The sequence below is a fragment of the Berghia stephanieae genome, chromosome 12, assembly GCF_034508935.2.
Source record: "Berghia stephanieae isolate SIO BIC M18660-M18661 chromosome 12, UCSD_Bste_1.3, whole genome shotgun sequence".
Taxonomy (NCBI): domain Eukaryota; kingdom Metazoa; phylum Mollusca; class Gastropoda; order Nudibranchia; family Aeolidiidae; genus Berghia; species Berghia stephanieae.
In genome coordinates, this window is record NC_088371.1 from 19,104,374 (window position 1) to 19,121,873 (window position 17,500).

General features: G+C 35.3%; 2 protein-coding genes across 2 annotated transcripts in view; one reads left to right on the top strand and one right to left on the bottom strand.

Annotated features, from left to right (window-relative positions):
• Positions 1-2,359, bottom strand: part of LOC144957583 (uncharacterized) — a 3,113-nt gene extending 754 nt beyond the window's left edge. The window contains exons 1-2 of the mRNA XM_078888926.1: positions 1,819-2,359; positions 1-1,397 (exon numbers count right to left, since the gene is read on the bottom strand). The exon at positions 1-1,397 is cut by the window's left edge and continues 754 nt beyond it. Coding sequence (XP_078745052.1) covers positions 1,129-1,397; positions 1,819-2,359 — 810 coding nt within the window. The 3' untranslated portion in view covers positions 1-1,128. The remainder of the gene's footprint in view (positions 1,398-1,818) is intronic.
• Positions 2,360-8,655: 6,296 nt separating this feature from the next.
• Positions 8,656-17,500, top strand: part of LOC144957584 (uncharacterized) — a 12,190-nt gene continuing 3,345 nt past the window's right edge. The window contains exons 1-4 of the mRNA XM_078888928.1: positions 8,656-9,596; positions 11,867-12,018; positions 12,867-13,679; positions 14,923-14,995. Of these exons, the coding sequence (XP_078745054.1) occupies positions 8,656-9,596; positions 11,867-12,018; positions 12,867-13,679; positions 14,923-14,995 (1,979 nt within the window). The remainder of the gene's footprint in view (positions 9,597-11,866; positions 12,019-12,866; positions 13,680-14,922; positions 14,996-17,500) is intronic.

The following is a 17,500-nucleotide window of genomic DNA, read 5'->3' on the forward strand; positions in this document are numbered from 1 at the left end:
TATGATGAAGGTGAAGTTGGTGATGACATTGATGATGGTGTCGACAATAAAGCTGGGGTTGGTAGATAATGGAGATATGATGAAGATGAAGATGATATTAGTGGTGATGGCAATAAAGATGATGCTGTTAGATAATGACAATGGTAAAGAAGGTGAACGTAATAAAGACGATGCTGATAGATAATGACAATAATGATGAAGGTGAAAATAATGGTGATATTAATGCTTGTGATGACAATAATGATGACACTGATAAATAGTGACGTAGACTACGAATGAAGATGATAATAATGATGCTAATAATTTAAATAGGATGGTGGCGGTAGTGGTGGTGAATAAAGATGGATATGATGATGATCGCAAAGACTATTATGCTGGTAGTGATGGAAAATGATGATGATGATGATGATGATGATGATGATGATGATGATGAAGGTGAAGATGATGATGATATTGATGGTGGTGAGGGCAATAAAGATGATACTGATATATTAATGACAATGATGAAGAAAGTGAAGGTGATTGCGGTGATTACTGATGCTAATATATATTGACAATAATGATTCTGATAGATAATGACAAAGATGATGATAATGATAATGATGATGATGGTGGTGGTGGTGGGGGAAGTAGTGGTGGTGAATAAAGATGAATATAATGATGGTTGCAAAGACGGTGATGTTGGCAGTGGTGGGACTGATGATGATGCTGATGATGTTGATGATGCTGATGATGATGATGATGATAATGAGGATGATAAATGGATATCCACAGAGAAATAGAGCTGATATAATAATTACTGTGACCTCAGTTTGTTCATCTTCCTTTATCCGACTGCTTCTTCGAATTGAAAATTGAAAATCTCTTCTTAAATATATTGGACAGGCATAGAATAGCCTTTACAGGAACACACACATCGATTGCAAATGTCTCTGCAAAATTGCCAAGAATTACGGCTAATCTTGCCCTACATATTTTTGATTTATTGTTAACAAAGAAACAATATGAAAGGAGTGAAAATTCTAAAAACAACTCGCACAGTGAAGATAAACCATCCCTGTCCCTAGAATTAAAATACTCTGTTAACTCAGAGTTTGGCACAACACACGCTCTGCTTCGTAGTTCCTGCTATTGGAAAAATTTAGAATAGATGGTGAAATCTGCTACATTTTTGGTTTGTCGTGTAATTTTTCCCAGGGTGGACTTAGAAGGGAGATAAAGGTGACCACGTAAAGAAGAATATAGCACTCTTGACCTCGTGGACCACGAAAAAGCAAGAATTAAATCATCTGGAAAGTAAATCCGTTGATTTTTCTGAGCATTCAGGAGCTGAATCTGGCGTTCTATAAATTTCTGGATAGCCTTAGACTTCTCTAATGAGGATTCATTTTCTTCATCTGCAATGAAAAAAAAAGTAGAAGATAATGAAATAGACGATACATGATTGGAAACAATGAATTTTATTTTTAAAATGCATTTCAAAATTTTAATTTCGTGAATCTATAACGAATCAAAAACAACAGCAACACAACAAGGGTAATAGTTCTTCTTATCATCATCATCGTCATCATCATCATCATCATCATCATCATCATCATCATCATCATCATCATCATCATCATCAACATCATTATTATCATTATCATTATTGTTTATTATTATTATTATTATTATTATTATTATTATTATTATTATTATTATTATTATTATTATTATTATTATTATTATTATTATTATTATTATTATTATTATTATGTTCACGTTGATAATAAAACTGACGCTAACGCATTTAAAAATTAAAATAGTAGGTTAACTCACCTTCTAGTTGGGAGTCCAGTGTGTAGAATCGAAGTATTTCTGTAAGTTCACTCCAACGCTTTAAGGTTCCATCTGAGAAAGTCTGGTGTTGGCTTTGTTTAATTCCAAATAAACCCTCATATTGAATTGACCTGATGCTGTGATCATCGTTCACCTCTTTAACTGTAAAGTAGATACTAAATGAGTGGACCATACCGATCCTAGCACGGCTATGAAGACTAAACTCAGAATCTGAAGACAGTCCAACAACACCATTAGAGGAAATCTCTTGAACAAAATAATCTTTAAAGTTTTTTCCCAACTCATTTTCTGTATTTTCAAGTAAATCTTTCTTAAGAAAAATTGATAACTCATCAATATCCCGAAGCCTGTCTCTAAATTCACTTGTCGAATTTAATGTCTGACGAGATGGTGCTGTTTTTCGCAAACAAGAAGGGGGTATTGTATTTAGCCATTTATTTGGAGGAATAGCAGGTGAAGGATACCTTGATTTCCGTCTCATAGGAGCATCATGATGCCAATGATTGGCACAGATACCCATATAGTCTGCAACATCACTCGAATCGATATTATTTGGCAGTGCACTAATCCATATTTGTCTCTCAATTGGATCCGAATGAAATTTATATATAGTTGTCTTTTCGCCATGTCTATAATTTGAAGTGCAATCAAAAACAACATTTTCGAGACATTTTCGGTTATTATTGATAAAAAAATAATGATAAAATGTTTATTATTTGCTTAAAATGCATTGCCGAATCCATTGTACAGGGAAAATGAGCAATAAACAACGGCAATTCACAACTACAACAAAACTTAATGGTCACTCCATGAAAATGAACAACAGAATAAGGGCGATTCACAACTACAAGTGGTCAATATGTACAAGCAAGACTGAATTCTTAAAAGTGTGACATATGGCACTACTTGACCTAGGTGATGCTAAGTGTGTGTATGTGTGTGTGTGTGTGTGTGTGTGTGTGTGTATGCGCGTGCGTTTTAGTCTTAAAACTCTAGATAGCTTTGGTATGCGTACGAGCGTGTTTGAGTAATGTAATTAATGCCATCTCATGCAGGTAACCGAGGTAACTCAACTCTCGCCCCTTCCCCCAGTTCAAAAAAACCATGGGCCTTCCAGATTTTTTTGGCCACGGTCGCTCGAACTGCACGTCTCTAGAGTGCTATGGTAGGGAGGCATTTACTGCTCTTCTGTCCCTTTACAGCTGTTTTCCAACTTGCCCCCCTGTCTTTGTCCTGGAATGAGATTGCTTTGTTTTGTCCTGGCCCTGGCCAGATTTCTTGGCTGAGGGAAACAGTCAAACAGTTTTTGTTTTGGGAGATGATTTTTTTTCTTGTAAATCATTTCTGTTATGTATTATTATATTTGCTTTTTTTGAATTTATAATGTAAGCATTTTAGTATCTTCCTCTTAGTGGGATTCTGTGCTCGTGTCTGGATAAGACTTTTAGGTGATCTCAAAATAAGTACATTGATGGTATGCTCTTGGAATCTACATCTATTCCCTATTTGTACCTTACCCCCTTTTCTTACTTTTTCTAGGGTGCTTAAATTGTAATTCTAGAACATTTATACTGTCCCATTTTCTTCCTTTTTACTGGCGCTGATATGACCTAAATGTGTTGCAAGCGCCGTAAAACCCTTAAAAAGAAAACAAACAAACAGCCATGCTATCTCTTTATTACCTGAGTGGGCTCTTTTGTCCTCCCATATTGGGCAGGGCTAGATGGGGTTTTCCGGCCTCCCATAGTGGACAGGGAGGCACTCACTCTGATTTCCCTCATCCTATATCCATTTTCCAATTTTCATTTCTCTCTACTTTTTACTTTGTTTTTATTTTTTTTTTGTCCTGGTCCTGACCGGAATCCATGGCCAGAGAAGGCAAACAGAAACAGTCAAGTGTAGGATTATAGTTTTAGGAAGTTGAAGATTTTTTCCATTGTAAATCATGAAGAAGTATGGAAAAGAACACAGCAGAAATCAGCGGGAGAGGAAATAGGAAGAAGACGATGGAGGTGGATTGGACACACGCTTAGAAAGAATGACTCCACTCTAACAAAGAAAGTATTGGACTGGAACCCTCAGGGAAGAATATCAAGGGGAAGGCCACGAGGAACATGGAGAAGAATTGAAGCTGATATACAGAGAAGTGAGAAGACATGGAATGAGATAAAAAAAAAAAAAAAAAAGTTAGCTCAGGATAGAGAAGGATGGAAAATGTTTGTGGCCTATACCCTGACTCAGGGTGAAAAAGGCAATGATGATGAAATCGTCTCTCTATTATGGGCGGATATGATTTTTGTTTTGAATATCACGATTTGTAATCATTTGAGTATTTTCTTCTTAGTGGTGACCTATGCTTTTGTCTGGATGAGACTTTTAGGTGATCTCAAACCGAGTACCTGGGTGGGGTTCCCGACCTCACATAGTGGGTTGGGAGGTACTTGCTGTATCTTCTATCTCCCTGTATCTGTTTTCCAATTGCTTTCTGCCTTTGTCTTGGAATGAGATTGCTTAGTTTTACCTGATCCTGGCCGGAGTCCTTGGCCTGGGAGGCAAACAGTTGAATGTATAGCTATAGTTTTGGGAGATTATATTTTTTTTTTCCTTGTAAATCAGCTCTCTGTTATGTACTGTTATTTTTGTATTTTTAACATGTGATTTGTTAACATATGAATGTATTCCTCTTAGTGGGATCTTGTGCTGGTGTCTGGGCGAAATATTTAGGTGATCTCGAACTAAGTACACTGAAAGTGTGCTCTTGGAATCTACATAAATCTGTTCCCTATTTGTACCATTCCCCTTTGTCTTACTATTTCCTCAAGTCCTTTTAAATGTACATCTAGAATGTGTTTACTACCCGATTTTCATCCTTTTTGCTGGCGCTGGTATGACCTAAATGTATTGCAAGCGCCGTAAAACCCTTAAAAACAAAAACAAACCGAGTACACTGAGGGTGTGCTCTTGGAATCTTCATCTGTTCTCTGTTTGAACCAGTCCCTTTGGTCTTTATTTTTCTTGTAAGCTTCTTATTAGATAGATGAACAGAAAATCCCAATTATATGGAAAACATCGACTATAATTCCAGTACCCAAAAAGAATCCACCAACTCAGCTGAATGATTATAGACCTGTTGCTTTAACATCAATTATTATGAAATGTCTGGAAAAGATTCTGAAAAGAGAGCTGTTGCAATTTATATATGACCAACACATACTTGATCCATATCAGTTTGCCTACCAACAAAATCTTAGTGTGGAAGACGCACTCCTCACAGTGATGCATTCAATATCAAATCACTTGGATGTTTCACCCGCCAACTACTGCCGAATCCTATACGTCGATTTTTCGTCTGCCTTTAATGCCATGAAAACCAACATATTAATTAGTAAACTGCATGCTCTAAACCTTCCCCATTACCTCATCAACTGGTATAACAACTTTCTCATCGATCGCCCCCAACATGTCAGAGTAGGCTCAAATATATCATCAGTAAAAACTCTTTCAAACGGATGCCCACAAGGGTGTGTAAGCTCACCTCTACTTTACATCCTCTATACAAACGATTGTGTGGCTAGCTTTGATAACTGCCAACTCATCAAGTATGCTGATGACACCGCAATACTCGGCCTGCTCAATGATTCCGTCTCCGAATTTAAATACACTGAGCAAGTTAGTAAATTCAGCAAATGGTGTGCCGATAACTGTCTAGAGCTCAATGTAACAAAAACAAAGGAACAATTGTTTGATCACAGAAAAATAGGAAAAAGAGCAAGACAAATAACAAAAATTAACAATCAGGCGGTTGAAACTGTTGAAACGTTTAAATACCTTGGTGTAATTATAGATAACAGTCTAAGATTTGAATCGCACACCAACAATGTCATCAAAAAATGTAACCAGCGCTTGTATATACTCAGAAAATTAAGGTCTTTCAATGTGAACAGAAAGACCATGATACAAATCTACAAGTCATTAATATTGAGTATCGTTTCGTTTGGCATCACAACGTGGTATGGAAGCTGTGGAACAAAAGAAAAATCCAAACTACATAGAACCCTCAGAGAGGCTTCAAAAATAATTAACACAGACCTTAGAAGCATTGACACAACTTATATTAATGCAGTTGAGAAGAAATCTTTTAACATTATCAACGAAAAGAGGCATCCGCTGAACGAAAAATTCCAACTTCTGCGCTCCGGAAGACGGTATCTAGAAGCAAAATGTCGGACAAATCGACATAAGACAACCTTCATTCCAACCGCCATAAAATTAATTAACAAATCTTCTGTGGAAAAATGAGACAACCAATGAAAATAACGAGAAGCAGTGTCGTGAATCATCATCATCGACATTGCCGCCGTCGTTATCATCATCATCATCATCATCATCATCATCATCATCATCATCATCATCATCATCATCATTATCGTAGTCATCATCATCATCATCATCATCATCATCATCATCATCATCATCATCATCATCATCATCATCATCATCACAATCATTGCCATCTTCTTCTTAATATAGGACACTATATTTATAATATGGTTATCTGCTGTCCCAGCAAATATATCGTATCGTTCTATCTGTCTGTGTGTGTGTCTGTATATATGTATGTATGTATGTATGTATGTATGTATGTATGTATGTATGTATGTATGTATGTATGTATGAATGTAGGCATGCATATACGATGATATGCTGGTTTGTATGTATGTCTGCATGTATGTATGTATGTATGTATGTATGTATGTATGTATGTATGTATGTATGTATATGTGTTTGTATGTACGCTCATTTCTTTTGTATACACGTGTAGAAACAATGTGCAAGCGTGTATGTTCGTGTATGGCTGTGTCTGTATTTGTAAATGTGTTGATGTTCATACCATGAACCAAACTGAGCATTGTTTACCTCACATGAATTGCCTTTAATTTGGACAATAAAGATTATTATTATTATTATTATTATTATTATTATTATTGTTATTATTATTATTACTACAAATCTAGAATTCGATGACTAGATCTACCCATTTTCTTCCTTCTTACTGCCGCTGAAATGACCTTAATGTCTCGCACGCGCCATAAAACCCTTAAAACAAACATCTCTTTATTACTCTATAATATAATGTGTCCTTTTCATGTGGCTGTGTGTCTTTGCTCTATAGATAGAACGAAATTGACGTCACTCAGTTCTATGTTATTGTTTTTAGCCTTCTATTTTTATGATTACTTCTCACTAAATTGTATTGATCAGACTATTGATGCTATGCGTTTATCCAAAAAAAACCTCAAAACTTCCGCCAGCCGGAGATAACGCGCCAACACACAAAACGATGTGTAACCATGAACGTTAATTGTCTGATACAATTTAGTGGGAACTAGTCTACTCATAAAAATGGCTTCTAAAACAATAACAAAGAGCTGAGTGACGTCAATTTCGTTCTATTTATAAACGTTTAAGGTGACACATTATTTTGTGTTGATACGTTATATACGGCTGGCGGATGTTATGACTTTTTTAACTAATCGCATAGTATCTCTCGAGGCATATCGACAGTGATGCTCATTCTCTTTTAGTGAGTCATTCCATCATCCTAAGAAGAAAAAAAGATGTAAGCATTTATATAGAGCAATATCCATTAAACTTGCTCAAAGCGCTTTACAAGGGGTCCCTAGCCAACAATGTAACAAGGCATGATTTGATGCCTGTGAGGTGATATTTCACTTTTTCCGGACAGAGACAACGTTGTTAACGATCAGGTATTCATTTTACACCTAAGTTATGTGAGAGAATCTGAGTAACGAGCCTTTTTCAAGGACACAACTATACGCCGCTCAGAGCGAGACTCGAACATTGGACCCTCCGATCCGAAGGCGAGTGTCATACCACAAGACCACACAGCCGCATGTTTAAGAAGAGTGAGTAAGGCCATTTGGTTTCTACCTCTCCGGAGTCTTAAACTGAAATATCCAGTGGCTTATTAGTCTCTATGAGTTATCTCGTGGACATTAACTAGGCCTTTGAAATATTGCTTGCTTCTGTGTTGACCACATTACGGAGTACAATGTATTAGACACAACTAAGGGGCACAATCAGTGATAAACGCATTCCCCTGAAAGGCTAAAGACAAAATATACAATATAAAACAAATCGTTAAGTATTACATAAGTGATAAGGGAACTAAAGAGGAAATTATGCAGCAGTAGTTTTAATGATTACCATAAAATGGCCTATGATGTGACACTTTCAACGTTTGTTGTTTCGTTAGTGCACATAAAATGTCTAGATAAATGCCAAATGTAGATAAATTAAATTATCACAACTTTTATATATTTATGTGCACATTAATGTTCTAAAATAAATTAAGAAATTTCATTGTATTGAATATGTTTGTTGTCAGCTGTCACACATACTTCATACATTGCTATATTGACCAAGGGGCTATCAATTTGTGAATGCCATTCATTAGATGGGCGGTTCGGTATTAGACGACCCAGGGATTAGTGACAGTTCGTTGTCGGCTGGGAATTGAAGTGTCTTAGTTTGTGGAAAAAGAACCTGAGTGTTTTCTTATTCTGTGCAGTTTTATGGACTTACGATAAATCTAACACATTTCCTTTGCTCTCACATGTCGCAGATAATTTAAACTGCGGAAGAAGACGTGTAATTCCATAATCACACCCATAATTGAAATAAAAATCTTGGAATGACGATACACTAAAATTTTAGACGGAGGTGACCTGTGCATTAAGTTGACTTTACGTGAGAAATATATCTTTTTCAATCTTCGTGAAGAAACGTGATCAAATGGCCTCACGTACCAAATTTTCTAACATTTTTCACCGATTTAAAAAGAATGATAAAGAAAATTCAATTGAGAAAGATGTCGAATCGACGGAGGAAGGCTTATCCCTTGGGGAAAACGCCGAAATGGTGAGCATGACAAATGAAACTTCAAGTAACGTTCAAGTTTTAGGAAGCAAAGACGATGTCGGAAGTATGTCGTCAAACCACGAAACAGTGTATGAGAAACATGTACACAGTCGTGTTGTGGTTAAGGATGGTGTTGGTGGCGATACTGATGAATCTGAAGACGTGATTTTCATGGATGAAATCTCTAGCAAAGCAACGAAAGTTGTCGTAAATGAATCAAAGTCGCGTGAAATTTTAGAAACGCTCGATTTCGAAAGGACATCTTCAATTAACTTGAAAGATGCCCACGTTTTCAAAGACGTGCACGTAGACGCCGTTACATCCCAGCTGGAAAGCAGCTCGGATGCAAACGATGGAGAAATAACAGTAGATAGCAGTACGTCAAAGGTAGAGTCGTTTGTTGAGGCAACTAGTGGTAAATATGGTGAGACTTTTGAAAGTTTTAAGGATGAAATTACTTCTTTCAAAAGAGTCAATTCCGTTTCAAAACTAGGAGAGCCTGTTTTCCATAACAAGTCGGAAAGTAAAGCAGAAGCAGCATCAAATTCAGCTGTCAAAAATGAACATTTTGAGGAAAATTCTAGAGCCATAGACTCATTGGGTAAGAAAGATACATCCATGAGAAAGAAATTGGCCCACTGGTGGCGGTCCGGGACAGAAAGATTCAGGGGGTGGTTCGTTTTTGGTCAAGACAAAGGACCTGGCAAGAACTCGCCTGTCAAATCATCAGACTTTGAAGAGACGTCCCATTCATCCACACCAATTCCAGGACAATCCAAAGCATCTAGTTCAGAACAAACCAACTCTACCACTTTGTAAGTTGGCAAAATTATAAAGTTTACTAAGTCTTGATCATGTTTAAGTCAATAGTTTTATTTTAAAAGACTGTAAATAATCATTTTAGTAAAGTGAGTGGAGCAGGCAATTATGTTGTTAAAAACAGAAAATGAAATGAGTAGAAAAGTGCCTGAAGATATTAGAGAATAAAAACTTTCGCCGCGAAAAAAAAAAAGATTTTATTCTCTATTGTCTTCTGGAACTTTTCTACTCACTTCATTACCTGTTATTATTATCAACATAAGTGCCTGTTCAACTCATTTTTCTGAATTAATATTCACCCCCAATATCGGGGTTTATTCATTGTCTCAACCGTCTCTATGATATATTATGCTTGTTTTGAGAATTTAGCTTAAGCATCACTGCTGGCTTGTAAACAAACTTCGCGGAGTTAGTGTGTGTTGAACCCAAGGCCTCAAGAAGTCGGGAGACGGACTCAGGAAAGACACTACGTTTGAAACCTATTTTTTTTTTCTTTTTTTTTTCTTTTTTTTTTTTGGAGTGGTGGATAGCATCGACTGTATAGCGTCTCTCTCGCGGCCAGACGGAGTTGTATCAGTAAGGTTGTGGGTTCGAGCCCCCATCGCCGCGAAAAAATGTTTATTATCTAATGTCTTCTGGCACTTTTCTACTCACTTTATTTCCTGTAAATATTCATTTTATTGAGAGTGTGTTATTACTACTGCTACTATTATATGGACCACATTAGACCATTGCATTTTTTTTGCTTTTTCTGAACTTTGATTACAAAACCCTATCATAGCTGTTGATGACTTTGTGTTTCAGGATGTAAGCATAATTTAAAAAATACTATGATTATCAATACTAATAATATCACAATTTTTTTAACATATCGTTTCTTATTATTTGGTATAAATTCAGAAAATCCCTGTTTTTGTGATTTAACGGGAAAGAATCCATCAAAGTACCTGGCACATAATTATATTAGGAGCACTTCCTACAGGTGTCCCCTTTAAAGCAAGGTGTTACTAGCAATCCGTATCTGGTAATGATACAGTGGTAAACAACAATGTTAATGTCTTTTTAAAATGTATGAAAAAACAATACACGGCTATTTTCAAATGAAAACTTTTGGGCTCTATTACACAGAATTTTAAGAAACAAAATATTTATCATCTTTTTAAAATAAAACCACAGCATTTCATTTATACTCTTGAGTTTGTAAATTAATACAGAAGAATACGATCATTTTGATAATGCATCTCTAGAGATTCTCCTTACTCAATGCGCTTCAAATTTCATCATTTATATATTTATTCTATTTATTTGGCTATCAATACACAACTTAATAACAACATATTATTGAACTGGCCCCCATTATAATAGTAGTTAATGTTAATAGTCGGGTATCTAATCACCCCTAATATTTCCATTTTTTTTTCTCTCCGCCCATTCCCGCAAATCTTACACATAATATTTCTGATATCTATCTTTTTTCTCAGCTTTCTCTTATAATTTCTGTAGAAAATACACACAGTGTGCTCCCTTTCCAGTCGCGACACACTTAGAAAAGTTAATTTACATTAGAATCCTCTAGCTTTGTGGTAAAAACAACATATAAATCATCTATATTTATGTCAATGATAGATAAGAACATAGTTATTTAATCAAAATGATATGACTAGCTTATAAAAAGCTGAAAGAGCATCACTGTTTTATATTTCATGCGTGATTATGGGGTTTAGAAAAACTGCATATTATTTTGCCATGCAGTCTTTCAGAGCCTTTCGGCCCATGGAGCCGGAGTTTATCCCGATTTCTGTGACGTTAAACAGATAATAGTAATTGCTTGGCACTCTTTGGAAAGGACAACTGTCTATCACAAAGTATTTTCCACCAGATCTAACAGACCCAGCTACCCAATCACTACTGGCTGGACATGAGGTTTTTAAAATGTGACCCATCGTCCCAAAACGGTATTATGTCGGTTCGAATCATATGCTTAAAGTCGGATTTAATGTTAAACTGATCAAAAATATAAGCTGCTGGCATTAGCACCCTAAAAATGGTATCCATTCTCCTCAATAAAACATACAAACTCAACACAAGTCTGATATTTCTGGATATAAATTGAATTTTCAACATCTTAACCAACCCGACTTAATACAGTTTTGAGGCGGAGGGTCACAAATAATCTCGACTTCACCCGGGGTCGATCCCGATCCATTGGTGTCTGACCAATCGGGACCCTTTTCATTAATTAGTAGCTGTTAACTTTTTTTTTCAGAGCAAAAATGGAAAAGAGATGTTGCTGTGAGAAAAAGCCCACATTCTATCTGAACAAAATGAGGTTTTACCCAGCCTTTGCCATCGCCAATTTCTTGGTCGTCATCACACAATTCATTTTTAATGGTCTCTATTGGGCCGGTCCCGATGGAAGTAAGTTGGGAAATTATATTTTTTCTTTTATTACATTCTTTTATTTTTATTTTTTTTGTTTTTGTTTTGTTTTATTTAAATCTTAATTGAATTCATTTTGCAATTTAAAAATAAGTTTCTTTTTTATCTATTAAGATTTATGCATCCATCATTCATTCATTGCCGAGTTCGATCACCTGCCGCTGTGCTGTGTGGCCTTGAGCAAGTCACCTCACCCTAGCTCAATTGCGGCGCTGCACTGCGGCTGACTCCTGGGTTATTCGACTCTTCCCTTGGAATAGACCCTAGAGACAAATTTCCCCTATGGGGTGATTAAAGGAAATGTTAGTGAGACAGTTGGAGAGGGGAAGAGAGGGAAAAGAGTGTGAGAGAGATGGTTTGAGTGTGTGTGTGTGTGTGTGTGTTTGAGAGAGAGAGAATGCTTGTGTGTGTGTGAGAGAGAGAGAGAGTTTGCGTGTGAGAGAGAGTGTGTGTGTGTATGTGAGAGAGGGATAGAGAGAGAGAGAGAGAGAGAGAGAGAGAAGAGAAAAGAAGAAGAATGTATTGATGGAAGGAGACATTTGACAGCGTGAGTAAAGTTATTTGAAATCGATATGTATAGATTATCAGTGTTTAATTTCAACCCATCAAAACATCATGTTCACTTGTGTACGTACTTTGAACTACGAAGGTTGTCTGTGTGTATTGTGATTCAGTAACCTTTCTGGGATGACTACATTATAATAATAACCCCATACTTATATGCCTATATTATTCGAGAAGTGTAAACCATTGAGATGTCCATATAGTGGACAATAAAGATGTATCATCATGTCTTACATCACGTATCCACACCCTTCCTTCCACAGCAATATTCAAGAACAGTACTGAAGATCGTATCAACGAGTACTCCACTTCCACCACGCCAGACGATTGGACATTCGGTACCCGGGGGTTTATCTACGCTTGGCAAGCTGCTTGGGTCATCTTCACAGTATTAAACATCTGCCTCAAAGGATCTAATGGCCAGCCCGCTTACAAAGACCCACCATACATCCCGAACACGGTGTTCATTGTCCGGATGCTCATTGCCGTTCTGAACGTATCGTCGCTAATCGCATTCGACAGAGGAGAAATAGAGGCGTCTCTGGCAATCCTCATCGCATACACTCTGCTTCAGTATTTGTTACTGGCCATCTCCATCCGTGCTTTGGATCGGGCTTCGCATAAGCTGGTGGAACAAGGACGTACGACAGATATCTGGCTTCACAGAGGTCTCTTACAGAATGGTGTCGGTATGCAAATGGCATGGGTGAACCTCGTCACACTTGGAAATCTCCAGATGGTCTTGATACACAGTGGCGACAAAGTTCTATGTGAAGATAACGCCGGGATATTGGCCTTGTCCATTTTGGCCGTTCTTCTCGTTGTACTGCCTATCATTGACATGGTGTTTTTGGATCGATTTGCCCGTTACCTTATCACTCCGTACATCGTGGTGGTGGTGGCTCTGGCTGGCAGCATATCCAAAAACTGGGATTCTGGAAAGGACAACTCTAACTTTTCAGCCGTTCTCATAACGTATTCATCGTCTCTGCTGGCCTTCAAGATTGGTTTGACTATTTACCGCCATATGAGACAGCCGCGATACACGACGGAGTGTGTGGCGTGTAAGTCAGATAGTGAGTCTGTTGAGTAAAAACGTTTCAGATCTCATGGTTTGAATGTCCTCTTATTTCAGACTTTTCATTCAGACAGATAGATGCGTATTTTGGACAATAATTTGACAGAACGACTGAAATCTACATATAAGAGAAGGATAGTATCCGACAGCTTTATTGTGCACGACTTGTCGGTTGCTTTTACTTCATCAACAACGGCCTTTTGTTTGGTTGATCAGACTATTTCAGAAAAAAAGAGTTGGCATTGAACTGGATAGAGCCTATTTAAAGAATCACCGACAGAAGGTCGGAAGTTCAAAGGTTGAAAATCAGACGCTCATTAAATTTGATGTACATTAAGGTTTTATCATTAGACATGGCCTATTAACTGCTCCTATAAACTCCAGCAATTACCAATTAATTTTATTAAATTTCATAATCAAATAAGACTTAACCCTGGCGATAGCCAAATGTACATCGCTTAGTTGTGATTGATGACCTTTCACTTCCGGTGGACAACTTATATATATATAATAATATATATATATATATATATATATATATATATATATATATATATATATATATATATATATATATATATACATTGAAAGATTTTGGAAGTGCACAAATGTGCTCGCTGATAGGATAACTAACAGATAAAAGTGGATATAATGTGCAATCAATGTCTGCATCTGTTCCTGGAGTGTGCCACCTTCCTTTTGACAAAACACCATTTTCAAATTATGGGCAGAAAGTTTTTACTTGATATGTCGATCAATTTTAATGACACAATTGGTCTAAAATCTTTAAACACAAAACTTCAACAAATTCACTGATTATAGACTATTTGACAAATTGATGTTCAGTTCGATTGACCGATAAACCAATAATAAATAACATTTTAAAGATGAAAATATATAGATACAAATAGTAGGTATAGACATCAGGCATAGATTCAGAGTTGTCAACGCCCAATGAAGTCATCACCCACGCCGACATGAGCAAAAGTTTGAAAAAAAAAATATTTTTTTAAAAAGAAATATTTAGTTGTTTTTTTTTAACTCACTCAACCCTAACACCGACTATATCCGTTGTTTACCCGGGTTACTTTTACCCCATGCCTATTTATTACATTTTTTTCTGAGACAGATTATAGGCGTAGTATCAAAGCTAATGATTTTAGTTTTTATACGTTAATGATAGTTGAATAAAACTATATATGCACATGTTCATTTTTAATACACTTTTTTCCAATTTTTAGGATTGAGTGAGTTAATGTTGACTAGTTTATCTCCTCTTCCAATATTATCATGTGAAGTCTTCAGTTCTTTGGGGTAAGCTCACTGCAACTAAAGATTAGGGAAAATGATGTAAACATTCAAATTAAGATAGGGAGCTTGCTTTGTCTGGTACCTTTCATACATATTTGTTCAGATCTTTATCTGACCTAAAAATTGCTTACAAGTTTTCTTGGGTTTGTTGACTGTGCAATTTAATACCTAGTTGCAACAATGACCAAGACGGTGATTACACATTCTGTGCAGTTAGTTGACGGCTTTTTATTTTCAGCAAATATATGTGATTGAGCGTTTGTATTGAAGGATGATAAAATTATCATCTTCATTATACGCTTATTATCATCATCATCATCACCATCATCATCATCATCATCATCATCATCATCATTATTATTATTATTATTATTATTAATATATTATATTTCATATTATTATTATTATTATTATATTATTTTATTATTATAATCATCATCATCATCATATATTATTATTATTATATTATTATTATTATTATTATTATTATTATATTATTATTATTATTATTATATTTATTATTATTATTATTATATATTATTATTATTATTATATATTATATTATTATTACTATTAATACTATTATCATCACCATCAATACCATACTGATTATAATTATCTAAATAATTTTTAAAATCTGGCTTAATTTTTGAATTATCAAACTTATATTTTAGCAATATAATAAACATATGAATAAAAAATAAAGATTCTGCATCAAAACGTACATGTGTGACTCGTCATCAAATTGGCTCGCTTTATTAGTATTAAATCTATATATAGTCAGTGTCCCGATGTCCATTGTCGAGTAGGCTACACAATAAGCTCTATAACAATGGATACACTTTATTCATAATTAATTTTTAAAATCCGGCATATTAAATTAGAGCTGTGCTGTGACACTTTGCTGGTGCATCTCATAAGTGAACAACCCTCTTAAAACGATATTATGTTAGAGTGAATGATTTTGGTTCGAGATATAATTGTATGAATTTTTAGTTTAAAAAATAGGAAATTTCTGTTAATTCTATACATGGGTTTTTTATTGATCAGCATAGATATAAATTTATAGAGTGTATAGTATAGCCTTAAAAGTTCATTTTACTGAACTCTAAATTTACCTTTTGGTATCCTGTTAGCTTCAACATATACCCATACCAGTTTATACGTGATAAGTAAGTATTTTAACTAAGAATGAGAGGACGCTTGGAGAACTGCCTAAGAAGGTAAACGATCCCTTGTTTGTTTGTTTGTTTTTTTTTTTGTTTGTTTGTTTTTTGTTTTTTGTTTTTTGTTTTTTTTTTTTTTTTTTTTTGTTTTTTTTTTAAATTCTCCTATGTCTTTTTGTTTAACGCAAAATCTGCCTAATCCGAAATAAAGAACCAATTTCCTTGGATTTCGGTTAAACTGTTTTATATTGTACCTACATTTATTATGTTATCGTTCTGAGATCATTATTGTCATTCTCAACAACAGGAGTCAAATGTTAACGACTTAACCATAATGACAATATCTTGAATTGTTATTAATACACCTTCTTAGCCCCAAGAGAAAGAAAATAAGAAAAATAACATTATCATTATGCCCGTAAACACGCTGTAACAAATAGTCAAATAAGTCTATTTTATTATTTCTTTTGGTTCATGGGTCTTTCCCAGCTGTCAACAACAATCTTTATAAGAATGAATAATAAGAATAATAAACCGTATCTGTTGTACTTTTACAGAACATTATTTTAGTATTTTGGTCAAAAAATTGTTGTCCTAAAATCGATAGATTAACCAATTAAGTGCGGAACTCTAAAAAGACACTTATTTAAAAATTTGGCCAGAAAACTCGTCATTGAAATATCGATGGATAAAAATGGTCATCATTTTGTCAAAAACTTTCAAACTTTGGACTTCCTTTAAGACTCCATTGAAGTCCCAGGTTTGAGAATTGTTGACAAGTTGAGGGTCATCTTTAATCAATATTTAAAGGATGAGAGTTCTGGCCTAAATGTTTAAAATGTGTGTGGGGTTGGGCGGGGGGTGTTAAGAGTACGACAGTAAAAACACTGTAACAAATAGTCAAATAAGTCTATTTCATTATTTCTTTTGGTTCTTGGGTCTTTCCCAGCTGTTTACAACAATCTTTATAAGAATGAATAATAAGAATAATAAACTGTATCTGTTGTATTTTGACAGATCAACTTTTTTTGTATTTTGCCCAGAAAACTTTATTCCTAAAATTGTTCGATTAACCGATTAACTGCCGAACTCTAGAAAGACACGTATTTAAAAGTTTAGCCAGAAAACCTCGTCGTTCAAATATCGATCGACTAAAATTACCCTCATCTTGGTGAAAGGTCTCAAACCTGGGACATCGCGATGTAACGGTTTTAATTTGACAAATCAATCTTTCAGCACTTTGGTAAGAAAACTTTATTATTAAAATCCTGTTAACCAGTTAACTGCCGAATTCTATCTAGAAAGACACGTATTTTAAAATTTGAGCAAGTCACCTCGCCCT